At 49.6% G+C, this 18,810-nt stretch overlaps 1 protein-coding gene and 1 pseudogene across 2 annotated transcripts in view; both read left to right on the top strand.

Moving 5' to 3' along the window:
- Positions 1 to 1,906: 1,906 nt before the first annotated feature.
- LOC308298059 (tripartite motif-containing protein 16-like) lies at positions 1,907 to 10,335 on the top strand (annotated as a pseudogene). Its single transcript has 4 exons — positions 1,907 to 3,265; positions 3,649 to 3,686; positions 5,385 to 5,437; positions 10,137 to 10,335. The product of its transcript is annotated as a tripartite motif-containing protein 16-like (transcript).
- A 7,809-nt stretch (positions 10,336 to 18,144) lies between these two features.
- rin1b (Ras and Rab interactor 1b) overlaps positions 18,145 to 18,810 on the top strand; it is a gene marked incomplete at both ends in the record, with an annotated part of 90,188 nt that continues 89,522 nt past the window's right edge. The window contains one exon of the mRNA XM_080741622.1: positions 18,145 to 18,362. Within this exon, the coding sequence (XP_080597748.1) occupies positions 18,145 to 18,362 (218 nt within the window). The remainder of the gene's footprint in view (positions 18,363 to 18,810) is intronic.

Below are 18,810 nucleotides of genomic sequence, written 5' to 3'. Positions count from 1 at the left end.
TAACATTACAACTATTTCATTATCGTTGAGTAGTTTTCAGTGGCAAAGTATTCTGTCTGTAGGATTTATGTTTACTTAGAAATAAGGTTATATTCTGTGTCATGTCTCCTAGTAAAAGTATAGCCTACATTACTTTATTGAAAATGTAGACTACTCAAAGTAGCCTAAAAGTACTAGTTGGAAATGACTCAAAGTAAGAGTAGAATTAAGCCTTTTTAAAACTACTTTTTGAATATAAAGTGAAAAGTACCCCCCTCCCCATAAGTGAAAGTACCCCTTTTAACATTATTAACAGTGCCAGGAAGAGAAAAATACTATTCATAAAACCACTTTTAATAACTGTTTGTGTGTGTGTGTGTGTGTGTGTGTGTGTGTGTGTGTGTGTGTGTGTGTGTGTGTGTGTGTGTGTGTGTGTGTGCGCGTGCGTGTTCACTTCCTGCTGGCTGCCAATCACCATGCGTACCAGTGATTGGTTGGAGACCTTTGCAACACCTGTCTGGCAGCATTTGTAGTAATGCTTTCCGCCCACGCATGCACTCTGTGTTCTTTGTCAGCGTGTTTTGAGTCTTTTTGTTATGTGAGAGAAAGCTGGGCCACGAAAGCCAGCTTTTTGTATAATTCCTGTTTTGTTGGATAGATAATAATCAGGGTCTTGTTGTACCTTGTTTTGTTAGTTAGATTAGTGTTCCTCAACCTTTTTTCCTTCATGGGCACACTTTTTATGTCCCAAGAATCTATGGGCACACCAACATAATACGGGGGTGTAAATATCGTCACTGTCGTGAAACCTTGTATCTAAATATAAGTTTCAAATGTGTACGTTTCTTCGCAAAGTAAAGCCCTGCTTCATCATACAAGGCTGTCGCACAACAGTAGTGAAAACAGCAGATCTACAAGCACACAACGCCTTGCACCGCGAGGCGTTGTGTGCTTGTAGATCAGCTGTTTTCACTATAGTTTAAATCATTTTTAAAATGATAAATACAATACTGGCTTTCAAGCAGTTTCAAGGGGCACACTTGGGCACAGTGGTTGAGAAACACTGAGTTAGATTAGTGTCTGAAATATATTTATTGCGACTGTCTGTCTGACTGTCTGACTGTAGACGGGAGACGGGTGACGGGGCCCGAGCATTGTGGCTCGCATACCGGCCCGGTTCTGAATTGTTCCGCCAGTGACGTCACGTAACATCACACTTTTGGCCCTACTCTTATCTCCGGCACCGTTGCCCCTATCCATGCCAAACTTTGCATACACACTCCTTGGCTGGCAAACCACAACCTCTCCCCCTGATTTCTCACATGCCCCTCTTCTAGCGCCACCATGAGGTTGAATGCGACCTGACAGTCGCTTCTCTCCCGATTATGGAGTCTTACTGGTATTGTTCAGTAAACTTGGTATTAAGAGCTTATGTGTTTGTACGTGCCTTAATGGGGCGGGGTGTGGAATATTTGTGCGCAGGTTGTGGGCGGCCAGACCCGTCTGGACAAAGATTACAGGTCAAGTTTTTGTAGGAGTCTAGTCATGACTGCTGCAATGTTTGAATGTCTTATCTACTGTGCCTGTAGTGCACACAAGCTCATAATAAAAAAAGAATCTCGAACCTCAGCTGAGCGTCATCAGATTCCTGCCAAGCCTTTTCTTATCAGCCCAATAAAAGGGAGTCGGGACAAGGTTCAGTGTTGCTTTGTCTTTATGAACCAACCAGAAAGAGTCTCTCATCTCATGTGACCTCTGAGGAACCAACCAGAAAGGAGCACTCATCTCATGTGACCTCTGAGGACATAAAACAAACTACACTCAATATGTTAGACAGACGGACAGACAGACAGACAGACAGACAGACAGACAGACAGACAGACAGACAGACAGACAGACAGACAGACAGACAGACAGTTGTACTAAAATGGCACAGCAGGGAATTCAACTGGATCGGGATCAATTGTGTTGTTCTATCTGTCTGGATCTACTGAAGGATAGTGACTGTTCCCTGTGGACACAGCTACTGCAGGAGGTGTATCGAGGGTTTCTGGGAGCAGGATGATCAGAGATTGTCCACAGTGCAGACACACGTTCATCCCAAGACCTGTTCTGAAGAAAAACACCATGTTGGCTGAGGTGGTGGAGGGCTTGGAGAAGACAGGACTCCAAGCTGTTCCCCCTGATCAGTGCTACGCTGGACCTGGAGATGTGGCCTGTGATGTCTGCACTGGGAGGAGACTGAAAGCTGTGAAGACCTGTCTTCAGTGTCTGGTGTCTTACTGTGACACTCACCTCCAGCCTCACTATCAGTCTCCTGCCTTTAAGAAACACAAGCTGGTCAAAGCCTCCGGCCAGCTTCAGGAGAACATCTGCTCTCGTCACGATGAGGCGAGGAAGCTTTTCTGTCGTACCGATCAGCAGTGCATCTGTTCTCTGTGCTCCGTGGAAGAACACAGAGGTCACGATATAGTCTCAGCTGCAACAGAATGGACCGAGAGACAGAAGGAGCTCTATACGAGTCGGCAGAACATCCAGCAGAGAATCCAGGAGAGAGAGAAAGACGTGAAGGTGCTTCACCAGGAGGTGGAGTCCATCAACCGCAGTGCTGACAGAGCAGTGGAGGACAGTGACGCCATCTTTACTGAGCTCATCTCCTCCATGGAGAGAAGACGATCTGAGGTGAGGGATCTGATCAGAGAGCAGCAGGAACGTCAAGTGAGTCGCGCTGAAGAACTGAGGAGGCGTGTGGAGCAGGAGGTCACTGAATTGAGGAGGAGACATGCTGAGCTGGAGCAGTTGTCACTCACAGAGGATCACATCCACTTTCTACAGCGTTTCACCTCCTCCCTCTCAAGGATCAGTGAACCTACACACCCAGTCAGCAGCAATGTCCGTCCTCTGAGATACTTTGAAGATGCGACTGCGGCCGTGTCCAAGATGAGGGACAAACTAGAGGACGTTCTTACACAGGAAGGGACAAACGTCTCAGAGACACTGAACAGAGTGGATGTTTTACTGTCGACACCACCAGAACCCAAGACCAGAGATGAGTTCTTACGATATTCACGTCCAATCACACTGGATCCAAACACAGCTCATCCACAACTGTCTCTGTCTAACGGGAACAGAAAAGTAACTCTGATGGACAAAACACAATCAGAGCCAGAGGGATGGATTGGGCCGAGGCAGGTTCTGAGTAGAGAGGTTCTGACCGGACGCTACTATTGGGAGGTAGAGTGGAGTGGAAACGATGTTTTTATAGCAGTCTCATACAAAGATGGTGGTAAATGTCCATTTGGATACAATTATAAATCGTGGTCTTTACTGACTCACAACCATTGTTTATTGTCATACCTCCAGACAAGGTCCCCCTATGGGATAACAGCGCCATCTGGCGGTGCAACAGAGTAAAACTCATATACTCCCGTACGAAAAATGTCATTTGTCGGAAGGGCTGTCAATCACAAAACGAGGGCACCGCCCCCGAGTGTATATAAGCCCCCTGGGCTATCATGACTTCCTCTTTCCGCACCTCTGCTCCTGCAACTAGAGTGTCGCGAACTCAGCCATATAATTTAATTCTGTAAAGTTTTTAGCCTAAAGCGACGGCTAGGAAGTCGGCCACTGGCCTTTATAGAATATCTCCTGTACGTATTTATTCTTCAGTTCTTCTCAGTGTCGGCGTTCTCACCTGTTTCCTCGCTGTAAGTTTCCAGCTTCTTCTCTGAGCTTGTTATTGTCCGATAGCCTCTTGTAGCTTAGCCTAGCTTCAAGCTATCGATGTTCCACGGCCCTCGGCTAGCATGCTGCTATCCTTGTTCCCCTGGAAGTGTGCTGGATGCTGGAGACTTATCGCTGGTGAGGACACCCACCCTCGGAATTTCCTTCGATGATCCCGCAGGCTGCTTCATGTGGTGAGTCTTTCGAGTGTTAGCAAGTGGCCTTGCTTGCTCGTTCCTTTGTTTGGTAGCCTCATGCTAGAAGGCCCTCACCCAGGGCACTGCTTGCTAGCGCGCCCTAGCTTGGGTGTCGCTATTGTCTCTACTAACCCTTTTCCACTGTTTGTCCGGTGTTTCTCGTATTGTCCCCGCCGCCCTGGTCTCGCCGACCAGGGCTACGGGCCTCTCCTGGCAGGTTTGTGGGCACGCAGCGGTGCCCGCTGTTTGTGCTTCCTTCACTTAGCCTCCACTAGCCTTGTGGCCTGCCTGGGTTTTTTCCCTCCACCGGACTTTGCTGCCTCCGGGGCTCGCGGCGCTGTACGCCACAGCGCTGCTTCTCGCCCCGGGCCGCAGCCTGCAGCCACTACGCCTATAGGGGGCTCCAGCGCGCCGCTGGTGCCCTACGGCGGACGGCTGCAACATCACGGGACTACTTGCTGGTTCTCGCCCTCTCTCCCGCCGGTTCGGCTGGCCGCCGTCCCAGGGAGGAGAACCTGCTAGCCTGCCCGGCCGCTCCCACGCCGGGGGCGGCTAGCGGCGTGGTTTTTCCCGCCTGCAGCCACGACGCCACGTTGTTTCTGCCTCCAGGGCTCGCGGCGCTGTACGCCACAGCGCTGCTTCCCGCCCCGGGCCGCAACCTGCAGCCACTACGCCTATCGGGGGCTCCAGCGCGCCGCTGGGGCCCTACGGCTGGCGTTCTGCAACTTCACGGGACCACACGCCGGCCCTCGCCCTCTCTCCCGCCGGTTCGGCTCCGCCGTTCCAGGGAGGAGAGCCTGCTAGTCCGCCCGGCCGCTCCCACGCCGGGGGCGACTAGCGGCGGCTCCGGTTCCCGCCTGCAGCCACGACGCCTATTGGGGGCTCCAGCGCGCCGCTGGTGCCCTACGGCTGGCGTCTGCAACTTCGAGGGACCCCGCCCGGCCGCTTCCACGCCGGGGGCGGCTAGCGGCGGCTCCGGTTCCCGCCTGCAGCCACGACGCCTATTGGGGGCTCCAGCGCGCCGCTGGTGCCCTACGGCTGGCGTCTGCAGCTTCGAGGGACCCCGCCTGGCCGCTCCCACGCCGGGGGCGGCGAGCGGCGACGCCGGTTCCCGCCCTCTCTCCCTGGTACGGCTGGCGCCGTTTATTCAGGGGAGAGAACCTACTGGTCCGCCTGGCTGCCCCCACGCTGGGGGTGACTAACGGCGACTTCCTCCTCCTTCCCCTTGGATTTTTCGTTCTCGGCCATGCTGGCTGAGCCCGGATCTTCCTGGCACGCTTATGTTCTGGTGGCACGCCTCCGAACAACGCTGTTAAAAGCGGGGATGAATTTGAGAGTGAGGATGAGAAGGGATGGAATTTGGTTGAAGGCTCTTCTCCCAGTATTCCTCCTACAAGTGAGTCTTGCAAGTCCTCGGTTCCACGAGGACCCTGCATCCTTCCGCCCACCTCCGCCTCTACCCCCTCTCTCCCCTCCTCCATGCAGAAGGAGGGGAATGGGTCGGCGGAGCCCCAGTACATCCCGCTCTCCCCTCCACTGTGCCAGTGGAAGGGGGCCTGGGTCTGCGGCACCCGGACTGTGGTTTTTTCCACATGGTGGGGCTCAAGGAGACCACTTACTTGCGCCCAAGCGCACTGAACACAGCTCTCCCCACAAGGCTTGTGGGAAGTGGGTGTGTTAGATGACACAGGGTTGAGGGCCTAGCCCTCCACGGGGTCTGGGTTCCGTGACGGCACACGGTCCTCCTCCCCCCGAATGCAGACGTTTGAGTTCTGTCCCACGCAGGGGAGAATGAAAATCTCTGTTGCCCAGTAGTTTTTTCCCATGTCATCAGTAAGAGTATGGTAGTCGAAACAAAACTTTTGTTTACCTACCTCTCAGTCCCTAGCACAAAGGACCCTCCTCTCTGCTTACAGCCAGTCAGTGTATAGAGACCCATGCAGGGTTCTTTATTCACTCAAAGGATTACTTATTGTCCCAGTCCTGCAGACTGGTGACAATTAAAAGGTTTTTCCCTGGTTTGCAATGGGCTCCACTGTTTTGCTATTAGTCACAATAACAAAGCTTCTCTTCTGTGCTATTCTCCTTTGTCTCCACTGAGCGGCACTGTCGTGCCGAGTTCAGTTCAGAACAGGAGTATGGAGTGTTGTGTACAGCATCTTAACACTCTTCAGGGACGCCGAGCCGGACTCCTCCCACAGAACCTGTGGGATGAGGTGGCGTAAATGACCTTGGACTGTGGGTACAGGGGTCCCTGACTACACAGGGACCTCCTTCCCCCAGGCGCTAATATTTATTTTCCTTATTCCATGCAGGGATAATGGAAATGGTTACTGCCTCCCTTGTCCCCAAAGTCTTAAAAAAAAAAAAAAAAAAAGTGTTTTGAGCAAGCGTGGCCTGCTCACTCCTACACTTGCACGGACAACCTCTTATCGCTTGCAACCACTCAGTGTAATGAAGCCCATGCAGGGCTCTCTACTCACTCACGATAACAGATTTCCCAGTCATGCAGTCATGCAGACAGGTTATAATCAGAATGGGTTGCAGACATGCTGAGGTTCCCACCCATGTTAACTGCGGTTCACAGTGGTGCGGTTTCTCCTTTGTGCAATTTTCCTCTGCCTACACTAAACGGCACTGTAGTGTCGATTCTAGTGCAGGACAGGAAGTGTTTCACTATCGGTGTGTGGGATTATGAGTTGGCCTAATTTTCCCTGCAAGGAACTATTAAAGGCCTCAGATCTGGTTTAAACGTTCAATCGCAGAATGCTCTTTCTGTTTCTCTTTCCACCACCGTTCAACATGTTGACGTCACGTCCGTTGGCGCGGCCGTCACCGGATAAGGAGGGGAGCTTCCCGGATACGGAAGTGCTAATCCCCAACGTTCCTTCTCCCCCGTGCAACCTAACGGTTTCTCCCTCGTTTCACAGCACGTTAGCACGTTGTGTGAAACGGTTAGGTTCCGAACGGAACCCTTGTTTATTTAATACCCTTGATGGTATTCTGATAAACATTGGAGACTGTGCAATCCGAGCAATGGGTGTTACGTCAGTAACACGTGGCCTTAGATTGCATTTCTTGAACCACCCCCGCTTCCAGCTGGGGTATTTACACTCGAGCCCGCGCTTGTAAGCAGGGGATCTGAGTGAGGAAATAAGCTCGGTACTATGCAATGTTGCTGTAGTAGAGCTCTTGCGAGACCTGAACCAGCTTGGTTTCTGGACTCTAATTTTTCCTGGTTCGGAGAAAAGGGGGGGGGGGGCTGCATCCCTTCTGGATTGGGGATATCACACCAACTTGGTGTTGGCCCACCTGAAGGCCTTGGGTTTTCAACGTCTTTTTGGCAAAAGTATGTTGACGCCCTCCCAGCAGATCTCCTTCTTGGGGATACCTCTGGATTCGACCACGATGTCTGCCCGCCTCTCTCTGGAGGGGGTGGACAGGTTCCTGACGTGTCTTCGCTCCTTTCAATTGGACCAAGTGGTCAGTTACAAGGAGTGTATGAAGTTGGCAGGGCTGATGGCTTCAGCGGTGCAACTTCTTCGCCTGGGCAGGTTTCATATGAGACTGTTCTGGCGGTGGACACTGACGCTCAGGATTCCTCCCCTGCAAGGGTGCAGGGAAGTGGTGGTCAGCCAGGCCTGCATGGACGCGCTAGTCCCATGGCGGGACCAGGCGTTGTTAATGAGTGGAGTCTCCATAGGCGTGGTGGTGTCACGCAAGGTGATCACCACAGACGCCAGCCGCTCGGGCTGGGACGCCACCCACGAGGGGCGCTCAGCCAGGGGTCGGTGGACCCCGGCCACGTTGGAGTACCACATCAGTTATCTGGAGTTAATGGCGGTCTACTTGGCTCTCAAGTATTTCGAACCGTTTCTCCGGGGTTGTCATGTCCTGGTCAGGACGGACGACATGGCAGCCTTGTACTTTCTCAACAAACAAGGCGGCCTCTCCTCGCGCACGCTGGATCAGCTGGCGCGCGAGATGACTCTCTGGTGCGTACCGCGCCTGAGGTCCTTCAGAGCCTCCCATGTTCCAGGCCTTCAGAACGGCGGCGCCGATCTGTTGTCCAGGGGGGAGCCTCGCTACGAGGATTGGTCTCTCCACCATGCGGTGGTGAGACAGATCTTCTCCAGGTTCGGTCAACCTCGGTTCGATCTCTTTGCTTCCCAGGAGAACGCGAAGTGCCCCCTCTACTTCTCAGTGAGGGGACCTTCGCCTCTGGGGGTGGATGCGTTCGCACACGAGTGGCCGGAAGGCCGTCTCTATGCGTTCCAACCGCTGGAACTGATCCTTCCCACACTGGAGAGGATCAGGAGTTCCAACCTGGAGGTTCTTCTCGTGGCACCGTCCAGGGGAGTGTGGAGGTCTCTGATCACCCCACTGCTCTACCGGTCCCCCTGGCAGCTCCCCTTGCATAGGGACCTGCTGCGCCAGGCGGGGGACGATATCTTCCATCCCGACCCCCAGGCCCTAGACCTGTGGTTTTGGCCTGTGAGAGGGAGAACCTGCTAGCCGCAGGCTTCTCAATGGCGGTTGTAGCTACTTTTCAGAGTGCTAAAGCCCCCTCCACTAGGGTGGTATATGATGGAAGGTGGAATGCTTTCTTGGACTGGTGTGAGCTACAGGAGCCACCTGTGGTGGCTCACTTGGCTCCAGCCCAGAAGGCGTTAGTTTTCTGGACCTGGGTCTGGCGTTCTCTACGCTTAGGGGTTATTTAGCGGCTATTGATGCCTGTCACCTGGGGGTGTCAGGCATGGGCCTATCTAAATTCCCTGAGGTGGTCAAGTTCATACACAGTGTCGACCGTTTAAGACCTGTGACTAGAATTTTGTTCCCTGCTTGGGATCTACAAGTGGTTCTTGAGGGCCTTTGCAAGGCACCCTTTGAACCGATTGGGAGGACCTCTTTGAAACATTTAAGTTTCAAGACAGCTCTTTTGCTTGCCTTGTCTACGGCTAAGCGTGTGAGCGACCTTCATGCGCTCTCTGTGAGCCCTGATTGTATGAGGTTTCTCAATAATGACTCCAAGGTTCTTCTTAAACCTCAATTGAGTTTTATTCCTAAGAACCGAGTGGTCCCGAAGGAACCTGTTGTTTTGACGACTTTCCATCCTCCTCCGTTTGCATCGGAGGAGGATAGGCGTCTTCATTGTCTTTGTCCAGTTAGGGCCCTGAAGGCCTACTGTGACAAGACGGTGGACAGCAGGTCTACTTCTCAGCTTTTCGTGGTCATGAATGCCCGTCAGCGAAAAGCGGTGTCCAAACCCACTCTGTCGAGATGGATTGTGGATGCTATTAGGTTGGCTTACACCCGGGCTGGGTCTGAAGTGCCGGAAGCACTTAAGGCCCACAGTACTAGGGGTGTGTCTACCTCTTGGGTTTTGTCCAAGGGTGTCTCCATTGAGGAGATTTGTGCGGCGGCGAATTGGTCTTCGCCGTCCACCTTTGCGACCTACTATCACCTGGACGTTGCGCCTTCTGCTATGGCGCATACGGTTCTAGGTGCTGCTGCCCCGCCTACTATGTAGTGGGGCGGCTCTCTCCCCTTCCTGGGACAGCATGCTACTGTCTCTAGGATACCTGGGGGGGGACCCTGAGTCTTTCCCTTATATTACTGTAGTATTATAAGGCGGACCTGTGTCTGCCCTTAGTGCATAAGGCAGGCCTCGGTCTGTCAGGGTCTCTTTTCTGTCTAAACACGCCCAGGCCCTGTGGGTCTGGGTCAGACCAGTCCTGAGAGGGGTCACGTCGGTTGACGAGACCTCCTTCCGGGGGTGGTCGGTGTACACGACAGTCTTGTCGGTTCATGGCTTCTCGGGGAGTGTATGAGTCCCATAGGGGGACCTTGTCTGGAGGTATGACAATAAACGTATAGGTTCCGGACGGAACCATGTTTATTTAATACCGGAGGACAAGGTCCCCCGAATAAAGCCCCTCGGTTCGCTAGTTGCGGGCGCAGAGGTGCGGCTTTAGAGGAAGTCATGATAGCCCAGGGGGCTTATATACACTCGGGGGCGGTGCCCTCGTTTTGTGATTGACAGCCCTTCCGACAAATGACATTTTTCGTACGGGAGTATATGAGTTTTACTCTGTTGCACCGCCAGATGGCGCTGTTATCCCATAGGGGGACCTTGTCCTCCGGTATTAAATAAACATGGTTCCGTCCGGAACCTATACGTTTTACTTTCATACACAGAGGCATTAAAACTCACCTCTATGTCGGGGGGTTCTCCAGAGTAGGAGTGTACCTGGACCACAGTGCAGGTACTCTGTCCTTCTACCGTGTGTCTGACACCATGACTCTCCTTCACACATTCCACACCACGTTCACACACAACCTCCATGCTAGATTCTTTTTGGGGGGTCTTTGTTCAACTGGACACACTGCTGAGTTGTGTGACCTAAAGATCACACTTTGGTTTTGTCTCTCATGAATGTCATGAGTCAAGAATGAGAAGAATCCGGGTTTGTTTCATCTTAATTCTGCAGAACTTCCCCCCTTGAATAGAACCCACATTTTGGATAACGGCGCCATAGAAATGACACAATTTACCATGTTACCCACTCCCCCTGAATGTACTGTGAAGACAATCAATGCAATGAATGTGTCATGCATGGCCTCGTCCTGTCTAAGGTTCCTGGTGTCCTTGCGCACACTGTAAAACGGCATGCAATCTCTCCACGCTGACATGGGTGAACTCTTGTACTTTATTAGCCTGTAAAGAAGGGAGTTTGAACGTGAGTCTCAATCTCACTGTCCACCGCGTCGTGTCTTGTGAACGGAAGGCCCTGTTGTCCTTGCACGTGTGTCAGTGTGGAGGCCACCGTCTCTGATATGGGCTGATATTTCTGCGGCGTTCCCAACTTACACTGTGACAAATCACTCCTCTTCGCTTTATACACAGAGGAAATAAGGGCCCGATTCAGAGACACAAATAAGTCTGATAACCATGTTAAAGCTCTCTTTACAGGCTCATTTGGTATTGCGCTGCCACATTTTGTTTCACATTCACACAATGGGGTTTTCATACCCATTAGCTGTTATAGAATTTTATGAAATGTAATCTTTGTTTCTTCTTGAAGGTAGTCAGAAGGTCATGTAATTTAGTTTAGTCGTGTCAGGGTGTTTATTCCTAGGTTTGAGAACAACTGTTGTGTGAGTCACTCTTTCACCTGTTACCAGAATGTCATGATCTGTCTAAAGTATTCCTGACTGAAAGCCTTAAAAGGATGTTTGTTAACTTGACTCTTTTTTATTTTAAGTCCCCTCTGAAGTGTATAAAGAGGGCGTGTATAACCTGTGCTCGGGAGTGGAGAGTTGCTATGCCCATTGAGTGTAGTTGCTGTCTGCTCAGGAGCTCCTTTGATGATTAAATATTGATTGTGTTTGAACACTGCTCGAACCTCTCTTTTCTCAAGTATATTTTTATGCAATAATTATAGAAATCCATAACAGCTGGCGACCACGAAGGGACTCTGTCTTCTGTCCGTCCACATCGACGGACCTTCCCGGATCTTGCTGCAGCTACCAGGCAAATACATCAGCTCCAAACGGTTGACGTGCCGTCCGTGGGACGTCCGGGTGTCGGATGGGCAGAGAACAGGGTTCAATAAGGTACGAGAGTGTTTCAAATACAATCTGTTGCATGAACAAATTTTGCATGTTTTAGAGGATATAAGGATTCTGTTTGGGAAAAAAACAGTACCTGTGCAATCCAGGGTGCTATTTCATTATAGCTTCACGGGGAGGACCGTGGTAGATGAATAAGACCTTGCATGATAAGGTTTTACCCGTGGAATTCGGGGGAAAAGCTATTTAATACATAGCTTCACGTGATCGTGGGACCGGTGGTTATCGACGGGGAAATTGGCTGTCGGAAATAATCATTCTGGGTTATTATTTAAATGTGTAAAAACGCATAAACTTAAAAAAGGGACCACAGGGAGCTGTTCAAGTTATTCTCCTGGGTGCGAATCTGTGAACACACATGAGAATTGTGAACAGCTACGAGGGTTTCGTGACATGGTATTAAATGTGAAATTGTTATAAGGTGTGACTGATCAGAAGGGTCACATAGTACAGTATATAAACCTTTTAAAGGGGAAAAGAAATATCTAAAACAAGGTGTGAACAGACTCATTAGGTTTGTAAAGGATGACGTATGTTTGAGAAACGCATGGAATGAGTGAAGTCATCCTAGGATATCAGTCTGTAGTACGGTATCATTTTATGTAACCAAGGACGGTTTGCCAAAGTGTCTGTTGACTCCACTCTGCTCTGATTCTTCTTTTCTTTCTCTTGTTTGTTTTTCTGAGTCTTTCCAGAGCAATGGGGAATGGAGAGAGTGGCTATTCCAGGCTAAGGGCTCTCTCAGGGCCAATAGAGTTCATGGTGGAGAGATGGGGAGATGAAATATTAGAGCCAATCATGTTATGGCATAAACTTACTCAGGAAAAGTTCCCGCTTGCGGGAACATTTAGCTCCTCAAAATTAAGAGCATGTAGGGATGCTCTTGAGCAATATGACAGAAAAGCAGGGAAAAAAGCAAAAGAACTCAATTGGGATTTGTTCAGAAAATGGGAAAGAGAAGCAGAATATAGAGATGAAAAACAGGCTAAAGCCCTTTTAAATAAAGAAGAGGGTGGGGATGAGAAAAGGCATAAAAGATTGAAAAAGTATAGGCAAGAGATGCTCCAGCCACCTCCATATCGCACCCAGCTGAACCCCCCATTGGGCCCACCAGTGCAGCAACCCAACCCGGCAGATCCACACGCCCCAGCGCAGCCAGCACCTGTTCCCGGCCTTCAGCAAGCAGCCCCTCCACCGGCAGCGGCTCCTGCCAATGGAATGCACGACCTACCCCCAAACCCAGCGGGGGAGCTCTACGCAGCAGCTGCCCAGATAGCTCAGCAGGCAGCCACCCACGGAATCGCGGAGAAGGGGGACAAGGACAACATGGACCTGGCCACTGCTGGACTGGAAAGACTGAATATAGCTCCAACAAAAGGAGGGGGGAGTTCTGAGCGGATTGGTATGGTGACACGAAGCATGATGTCGCAAATGCCATTGATACCATATCCAAATCCTCACCCTCCTCCTCCGGCTGACGCCCAGCCGGAAGTTATAAATGCTTACACCCCAATTGTCACAGTCCAGCGAAACTGGACCCCCGATGAACTAAATGACATTATCAAAGACCTACCAAATCCTAAGGTAGACGTTGCAAAATGGTGTAAGGCCATTGAGGAATTGATCCTCATGTATGGCCCATCAGGACAAGAATTAGAGACTCTTTTTCGGAAAGTTTTTGGACTAAGATGGCAGCGACTGAAGGATCCGTTCGATGCAGATGGAGCAAGAAATGACATTCTTACTGGACAATTGCAGAATCAAGGTGGTCTTTTTGACAGAGTAAGGGCTGCCTTCCCAGTCCGTACTGACTGGCCCAGGATACACAATACCAAACAACGACTAGATGAGTCCTGTGATGAGTACAGATCAAGGATGGAAGAAATCTTTCAAAAATGTTGTGGTGTGGCACAAGACAATGTGGCGTACAATGACTTATTGAAAACAGCCATGATAAATAATCTGACTCCGGCTGTCCACGACCGGGTTATGATTTCCTGTGTGGGCTGGGAGACTCAGGCCTTGGATGTGGCATGGTCACATGCACAACACGCAGAAAGGCAGCTGCTGTCGCAAATCAACGAGAAGAAAAAGAAACTGGAGACAGCCCAGTTAATGTTCTACGAGAATAGGGGCCAGGCGCCAAGAAAAGAACAACAAATGACAGATGCGACGCCAAGGTGGCCTCAGGAGAAGAGAGAGAGGGGGGTGCCCCTGCCGGGAGACATTTGTGGACTCTGTCAGAAGACAGGCCACTGGAGACGGCAATGTCCCATGAACGCTAAGAAAAGAAGGACAGATGGCCAACAGGTCAGGCAGGGCAACAACCGACACCAGGGCCGAGGACAGTGGGGGTGGCAGGGAGGACAGCCGGCCACCTGGGGGTATCCATCACCCCCTGGCCCTTGCTATCCGACAGGACAGTGGATCTGGACCGGCTCCTCCCCTCACCTGGCAGCCCAAGCAGGCCCGCAGGACACCAACCGAGCCCGGCAGCAGGCCCTCCCATGGCAGTATGGACCCGCTGCAGACGTGACGGTGTCCAGCCCGGGTCAGCTATGAGATAGGGAGGTGGCTGTGCAAGGGGTAAGACTAGTGACAGAGCAGGAAGTAAAGGTACGTGCTGGTCAATTTATGCAGGTCTCAGTCTCCCCTGATGAAGCCCCAGTGTTGGATCTGCTCGTGAATGGTGAGAACATAAAATTCCTTGTTGATACAGGCGCTAGTCTGTCAGTTATTAGACGGGAAGAGATCCCAGACGCTCCATTATCTAATAAGTCTATTAACACGATTGGAGCGTCTGGTGAGCCCTGTTTAGAGCCAGTGACGTGCCCGTTGGCAGTGGCGCATGGTGACATGAAGGTAGAACATACATTTTTGTCATCAACAGTGTGCCCCGTTAATTTAATGGGACGCGACTTGCTGTGTCGTTTTGGTGTTAAATTGGACTGTTCCAGCGATGGCATTTTTATGTCATGTCCTACGCTGGGCCTTTACAATTTATCTGTCAGTAAGGGGGAACCAACAAACTATTACTATAATTGGGACCTTTCTGACAGAAACTTATCTGAGAAGTTACATAAAATGATACCAGATGATTTCACCAAGTCAGCATTGCTACGTTGTACTGCACATTTTTCACCATTCACAAGAGATCTGACCTATGAAAACTTTTGGTTTAAAATCAAAAATGAGGACGAAATAAATTTAAGTAATATGTACTTTAATGACCAGTTTAGTGCCGTTACTCTAAATTTAACTGAAGAGCAAACAATGTATCACACTTTGACAGATACAGCTGCCTACATCCCCCTAGGAAAGAAACTAGGCGAGGGGGGTGACATAGGCCCCTGGTTAAAATTAGTGATAGAGGCTGTTGATTGGCAGGAGTATGGTTCAGGGAACTGGTATTCACCCAGCATGAAAACATACTGTACTCCACTAAATGTCAATTGCATGATGACAAGAACGTCAACTAGCTCTAACTCAAAACAGGATTGGGAAACATTAATGGTACTAGATACCTCAGAAATATCCCCCTTGCTTGCACAAGTACCAGAGTGTTTGTGGGCAAAAGACAAATATGACATAGGGCAGATAAAAAATGCCAAGCCTATTGGGGTTGAGGGTAAATCGACGTTCAGACCCAACAGGGCCCAATACCCTCTGAGTAAAGATGCGGAAGAGGGGATATCGAAAGTACATGCATCTCTAGTGGAAAAAGGGGCTATTGTCGAATGCCCTAACTCACCCTGTAATTCACCCATCTTGCCTATTAGGAAGGCAAATGGGGCCTGGAGATTTGTGCAGGATTTGCGGCAAATAAATCAGGCAGTGTATACGCCTACCCCTGTAGTTCCTAATATTGTAACCATTATGTCGCAGGTACCGGCAGACGCTTGCTACTATAGTGTGACGGACTTGTCCAACGCATATTTCAGTTTGGCTGTCGACGTGGACAGTCAATTTTGGTTTGCGTTCACTTTCAAAGGGAGGAAATGGACTTGGACTGTTTTACCCCAAGGGTATGCAGCAAGTCCAACGCTGTTCACAGCAGCGTTAGCGACAAATCTGGAGTCTTTTGTGCCGCCCGAAGGCAGCGTTTTAATCTCCTACATTGATGATTTATTATTATGCAGTAAATCAAAAGAAGCATGTGAAAAAGATACTATAGCCTTGTTACAATTCCTGGCTGAGAATGGCCACAAAGTGTCAAAAGAAAAATTGCAATTTGTGAAACAAGAGGTAAAATACCTAGGCCATGTTATTACTCCTGAGGGACGGAGGTTGGGAAAAGAGAGGATAAGTGCTATTTTGGCCATGCCACGTGCAAGCACAAAGGAGCAACTAATGTCCCTATTAGGTATTGCAGGTTATTGTAGGCCATGGATCCCAGACTATGCAGAAATTGTGGAGCCTTTATCTGACCTGATCTATGGAGGGAAAAAATTAGCTATGTCTGACAAAATTGAATGGACGACAGAAGCATTAGGTGCCCTGACCACACTCAAACAAGCCTTAACAGGATCCCCATGTCTGGGTCTACCTAACCACGAGAAACCTTTCAATTTATTTGTTGCAGAAAAGAATGGCTTCATGTCTGCAGTATTAACCCAGAGGCACGGTGACAAACAGAGGCCTGTGGGTTATTACTCAAAACGCTTGGACAATGTGGCCAGGGGACTTCTGCCATGTCTCAGAGCTGTCGAAGCAGCCACGTCAGCTGTGTTAGCAACAGCTGACATAGTAGCAATGCATCCATTAACTGTCCATGTACCACATGCAGTTCATGCATTGATTACGCAGGCACGTACTGCACATTTGACACCCGCACGCCTGCTACACTATCAAAATGTGTTACTAACCATGGCTCATGTTACTTTGAAGAGATGTACGGTTCTTAATCCTGCTAACCTTCTCCCTACAGAAGATGACGGGGATCCGCATTCTTGCATGGAGCTATTAGATGTTATGTCTAAACCGAGACTAGATCTAACTGACATTGAAGTACCTAACTCAGACTTAATTCTCTATGTAGACGGCTCAGCTCAGAGGAGTAAAGATACCGGGGAGCCACTAGTGGCATATGCTGTCTGTTCTGACACTTCTATCTTTGAAAGTGCGAGGTTACCAGCACACCTGTCAAGTCAAGCAGCCGAATTGTTTGCATTAACTAGAGCTTGTATTCTGGCAGAGGGGAAGACAGTGACCATTTATACAGATAGTAAATATGGCTTCAGCGTTTGCCATGACTTCTATGCGATCTGGAAACATAGGGGATTTCTTACCTCAACTGGTAAGCCAATAGCCCACCATGTGTTGGTAAAAAATTTGCTGGCAGCTATTATGTTACCAAAAACAATAGCTGTCTGCAAATGCCAGGCTCACACTAATGCTCTGGACCCCATATCACAAGGGAATGCATTTGCAGATAGGACTGCAAAGAATACTGCTGTCTCACCCTTCTCCCCAGTTTTACAGATGACGGTGCTCCCGGCACAAGTTAATCCTTTCTCTATTGACGACATTTCTTTGTTACAGACAGGAGCTGACGCACGAGAGAAGAAACTGTGGGAGAAAAAGTGTACATTGGACGCCACCAGGAACATATGGGTGAACTCATCTGGCCTACCAGTTATGCCGAGATCAGTTTTCCCATATTTAGCAAAAATCTCACATGGACAAGACCACGCTTCCAAATCAAAAATGATTGAGTTGGTAAACAAATATTGGTTTGCCCCAGGATTTACTACTTATGCCGACCAATTTTGTTCAAAATGTGTAATTTGCATGACACACAATATTGGACGAGGCTTAGTTGTGCCAATGTCAGCACAACCAAAACCAGACGGGCCTTTTGAGTATCTCATGGCCGATTTCATCACTTTGAACCCATGCCAAAACTACAGACATGCTCTAGTAATTGTAGACATGTGGTCTAGATGGGTGGAATGTTACCCATGTCGGGACGAATCTGCTAAAACGGTAGCGGATGTCCTATTACGTCATATTTTTCCACGATGGGGGCTCTGTAGTAAATTGGGGTCGGATAACGGCTCAGGCTTTGTGAACAAAGTTATTCAAAGTCTTTCTCAAAACCTACAATTTGATCTAAAAAGGCATTGTGCTTATCATCCTGAGTCTGCAGCGCCAGTAGAAAGGGCAAACCAATCTTTGAAAGGCAAATTAACTAAATTGCAAGCTGAAACCAAACTCTCCTGGATCCAAGTCCTCCCACTGGCTCTCATGTATATGAGAGGCAGGACTAATGCAACATTAGGTCTGTCCCCTTATGAGATTTTAATGGGGCGTCCAATGAGAATGACAAATATGCCATTCCCACAAAATAAGATGACGTTAATGAATATTGATGACGATATGATTAAATATTGTATTGCACTCAACTCTGTGCTTAAGTCTATTTATCCGAAGGTGAAAGCAGCGCTTCCAGATCCTAAAGCCGGCCAACTACACGACTTAGAGCCAGGAGATTGGGTGGTGATCAAGGATCTAAGACGCCAGCATTGGTATCAACCCAGGTGGCTAGGGCCCTTCCAAGTTCTTCTCATCACGCCCACCGCGGTTAAAGTCACCGGCAGGGAAACCTGGGTTCATGCGTCGCACTGCCGAAGGTTCGGCCAACGTTCACGTTCGTCCACTGTCCCACACTGAAGGTATGAAGATGCAGGTGCCCACAGGTTCGACGTGGGGCCCAAGGATTCCCTGGGCCATGATGGCGTTGGGTGTAGCCCTGTACCTATCAGTGTGGACGTGGACGACAGGGAGGAGAGAATGGTACCAGAAGGAGTACACAGAGTACCAGAAGGAATGGTACCAAATGCACACACAAAAAGAATCGTTGCATACATTACATAGAAGAGACCTCCATCATCCAAACTTGGCCATGTCAATGACACTCAGTTTTGCAGTACAAATGAACTACTCAAATTGTTGGATATGTCAGCACCTGCCTCATAGCGCAACGGCCCCAATATGGATGGCCCTTCCACTGACAGCAAAAGAATGGCGTTTCTATGACTGGCAAGGTTTAAGAGAGAACAATGTTTTGTGGGATTCTGAATGCCATGATCCTCCTGGGAGTCATTACAGGGGGGTAGGGGATTTTATCACTGCTAATCCATGGACCCAGTACAAGAAGATCTTGGATATTATAGAGATTGGGGTAAACAGGCTTGTAGAAGTTGGGAAACACAGACTTAATAAGACTATGATTCACAGGGTGGGAATGTTAAACCAAACAAACATAGCAACTAATGAG

Source organism: Nannobrachium achirus (genome assembly GCF_963921795.1).
Source record: "Nannobrachium achirus genome assembly, chromosome: 14".
NCBI classification, from domain to species: Eukaryota; Metazoa; Chordata; class Actinopteri; order Myctophiformes; family Myctophidae; genus Nannobrachium; species Nannobrachium achirus.
The sequence above is the reverse complement of the archived record's forward strand: the minus strand, read 5'-3'. Positions and strand labels throughout refer to the sequence as shown.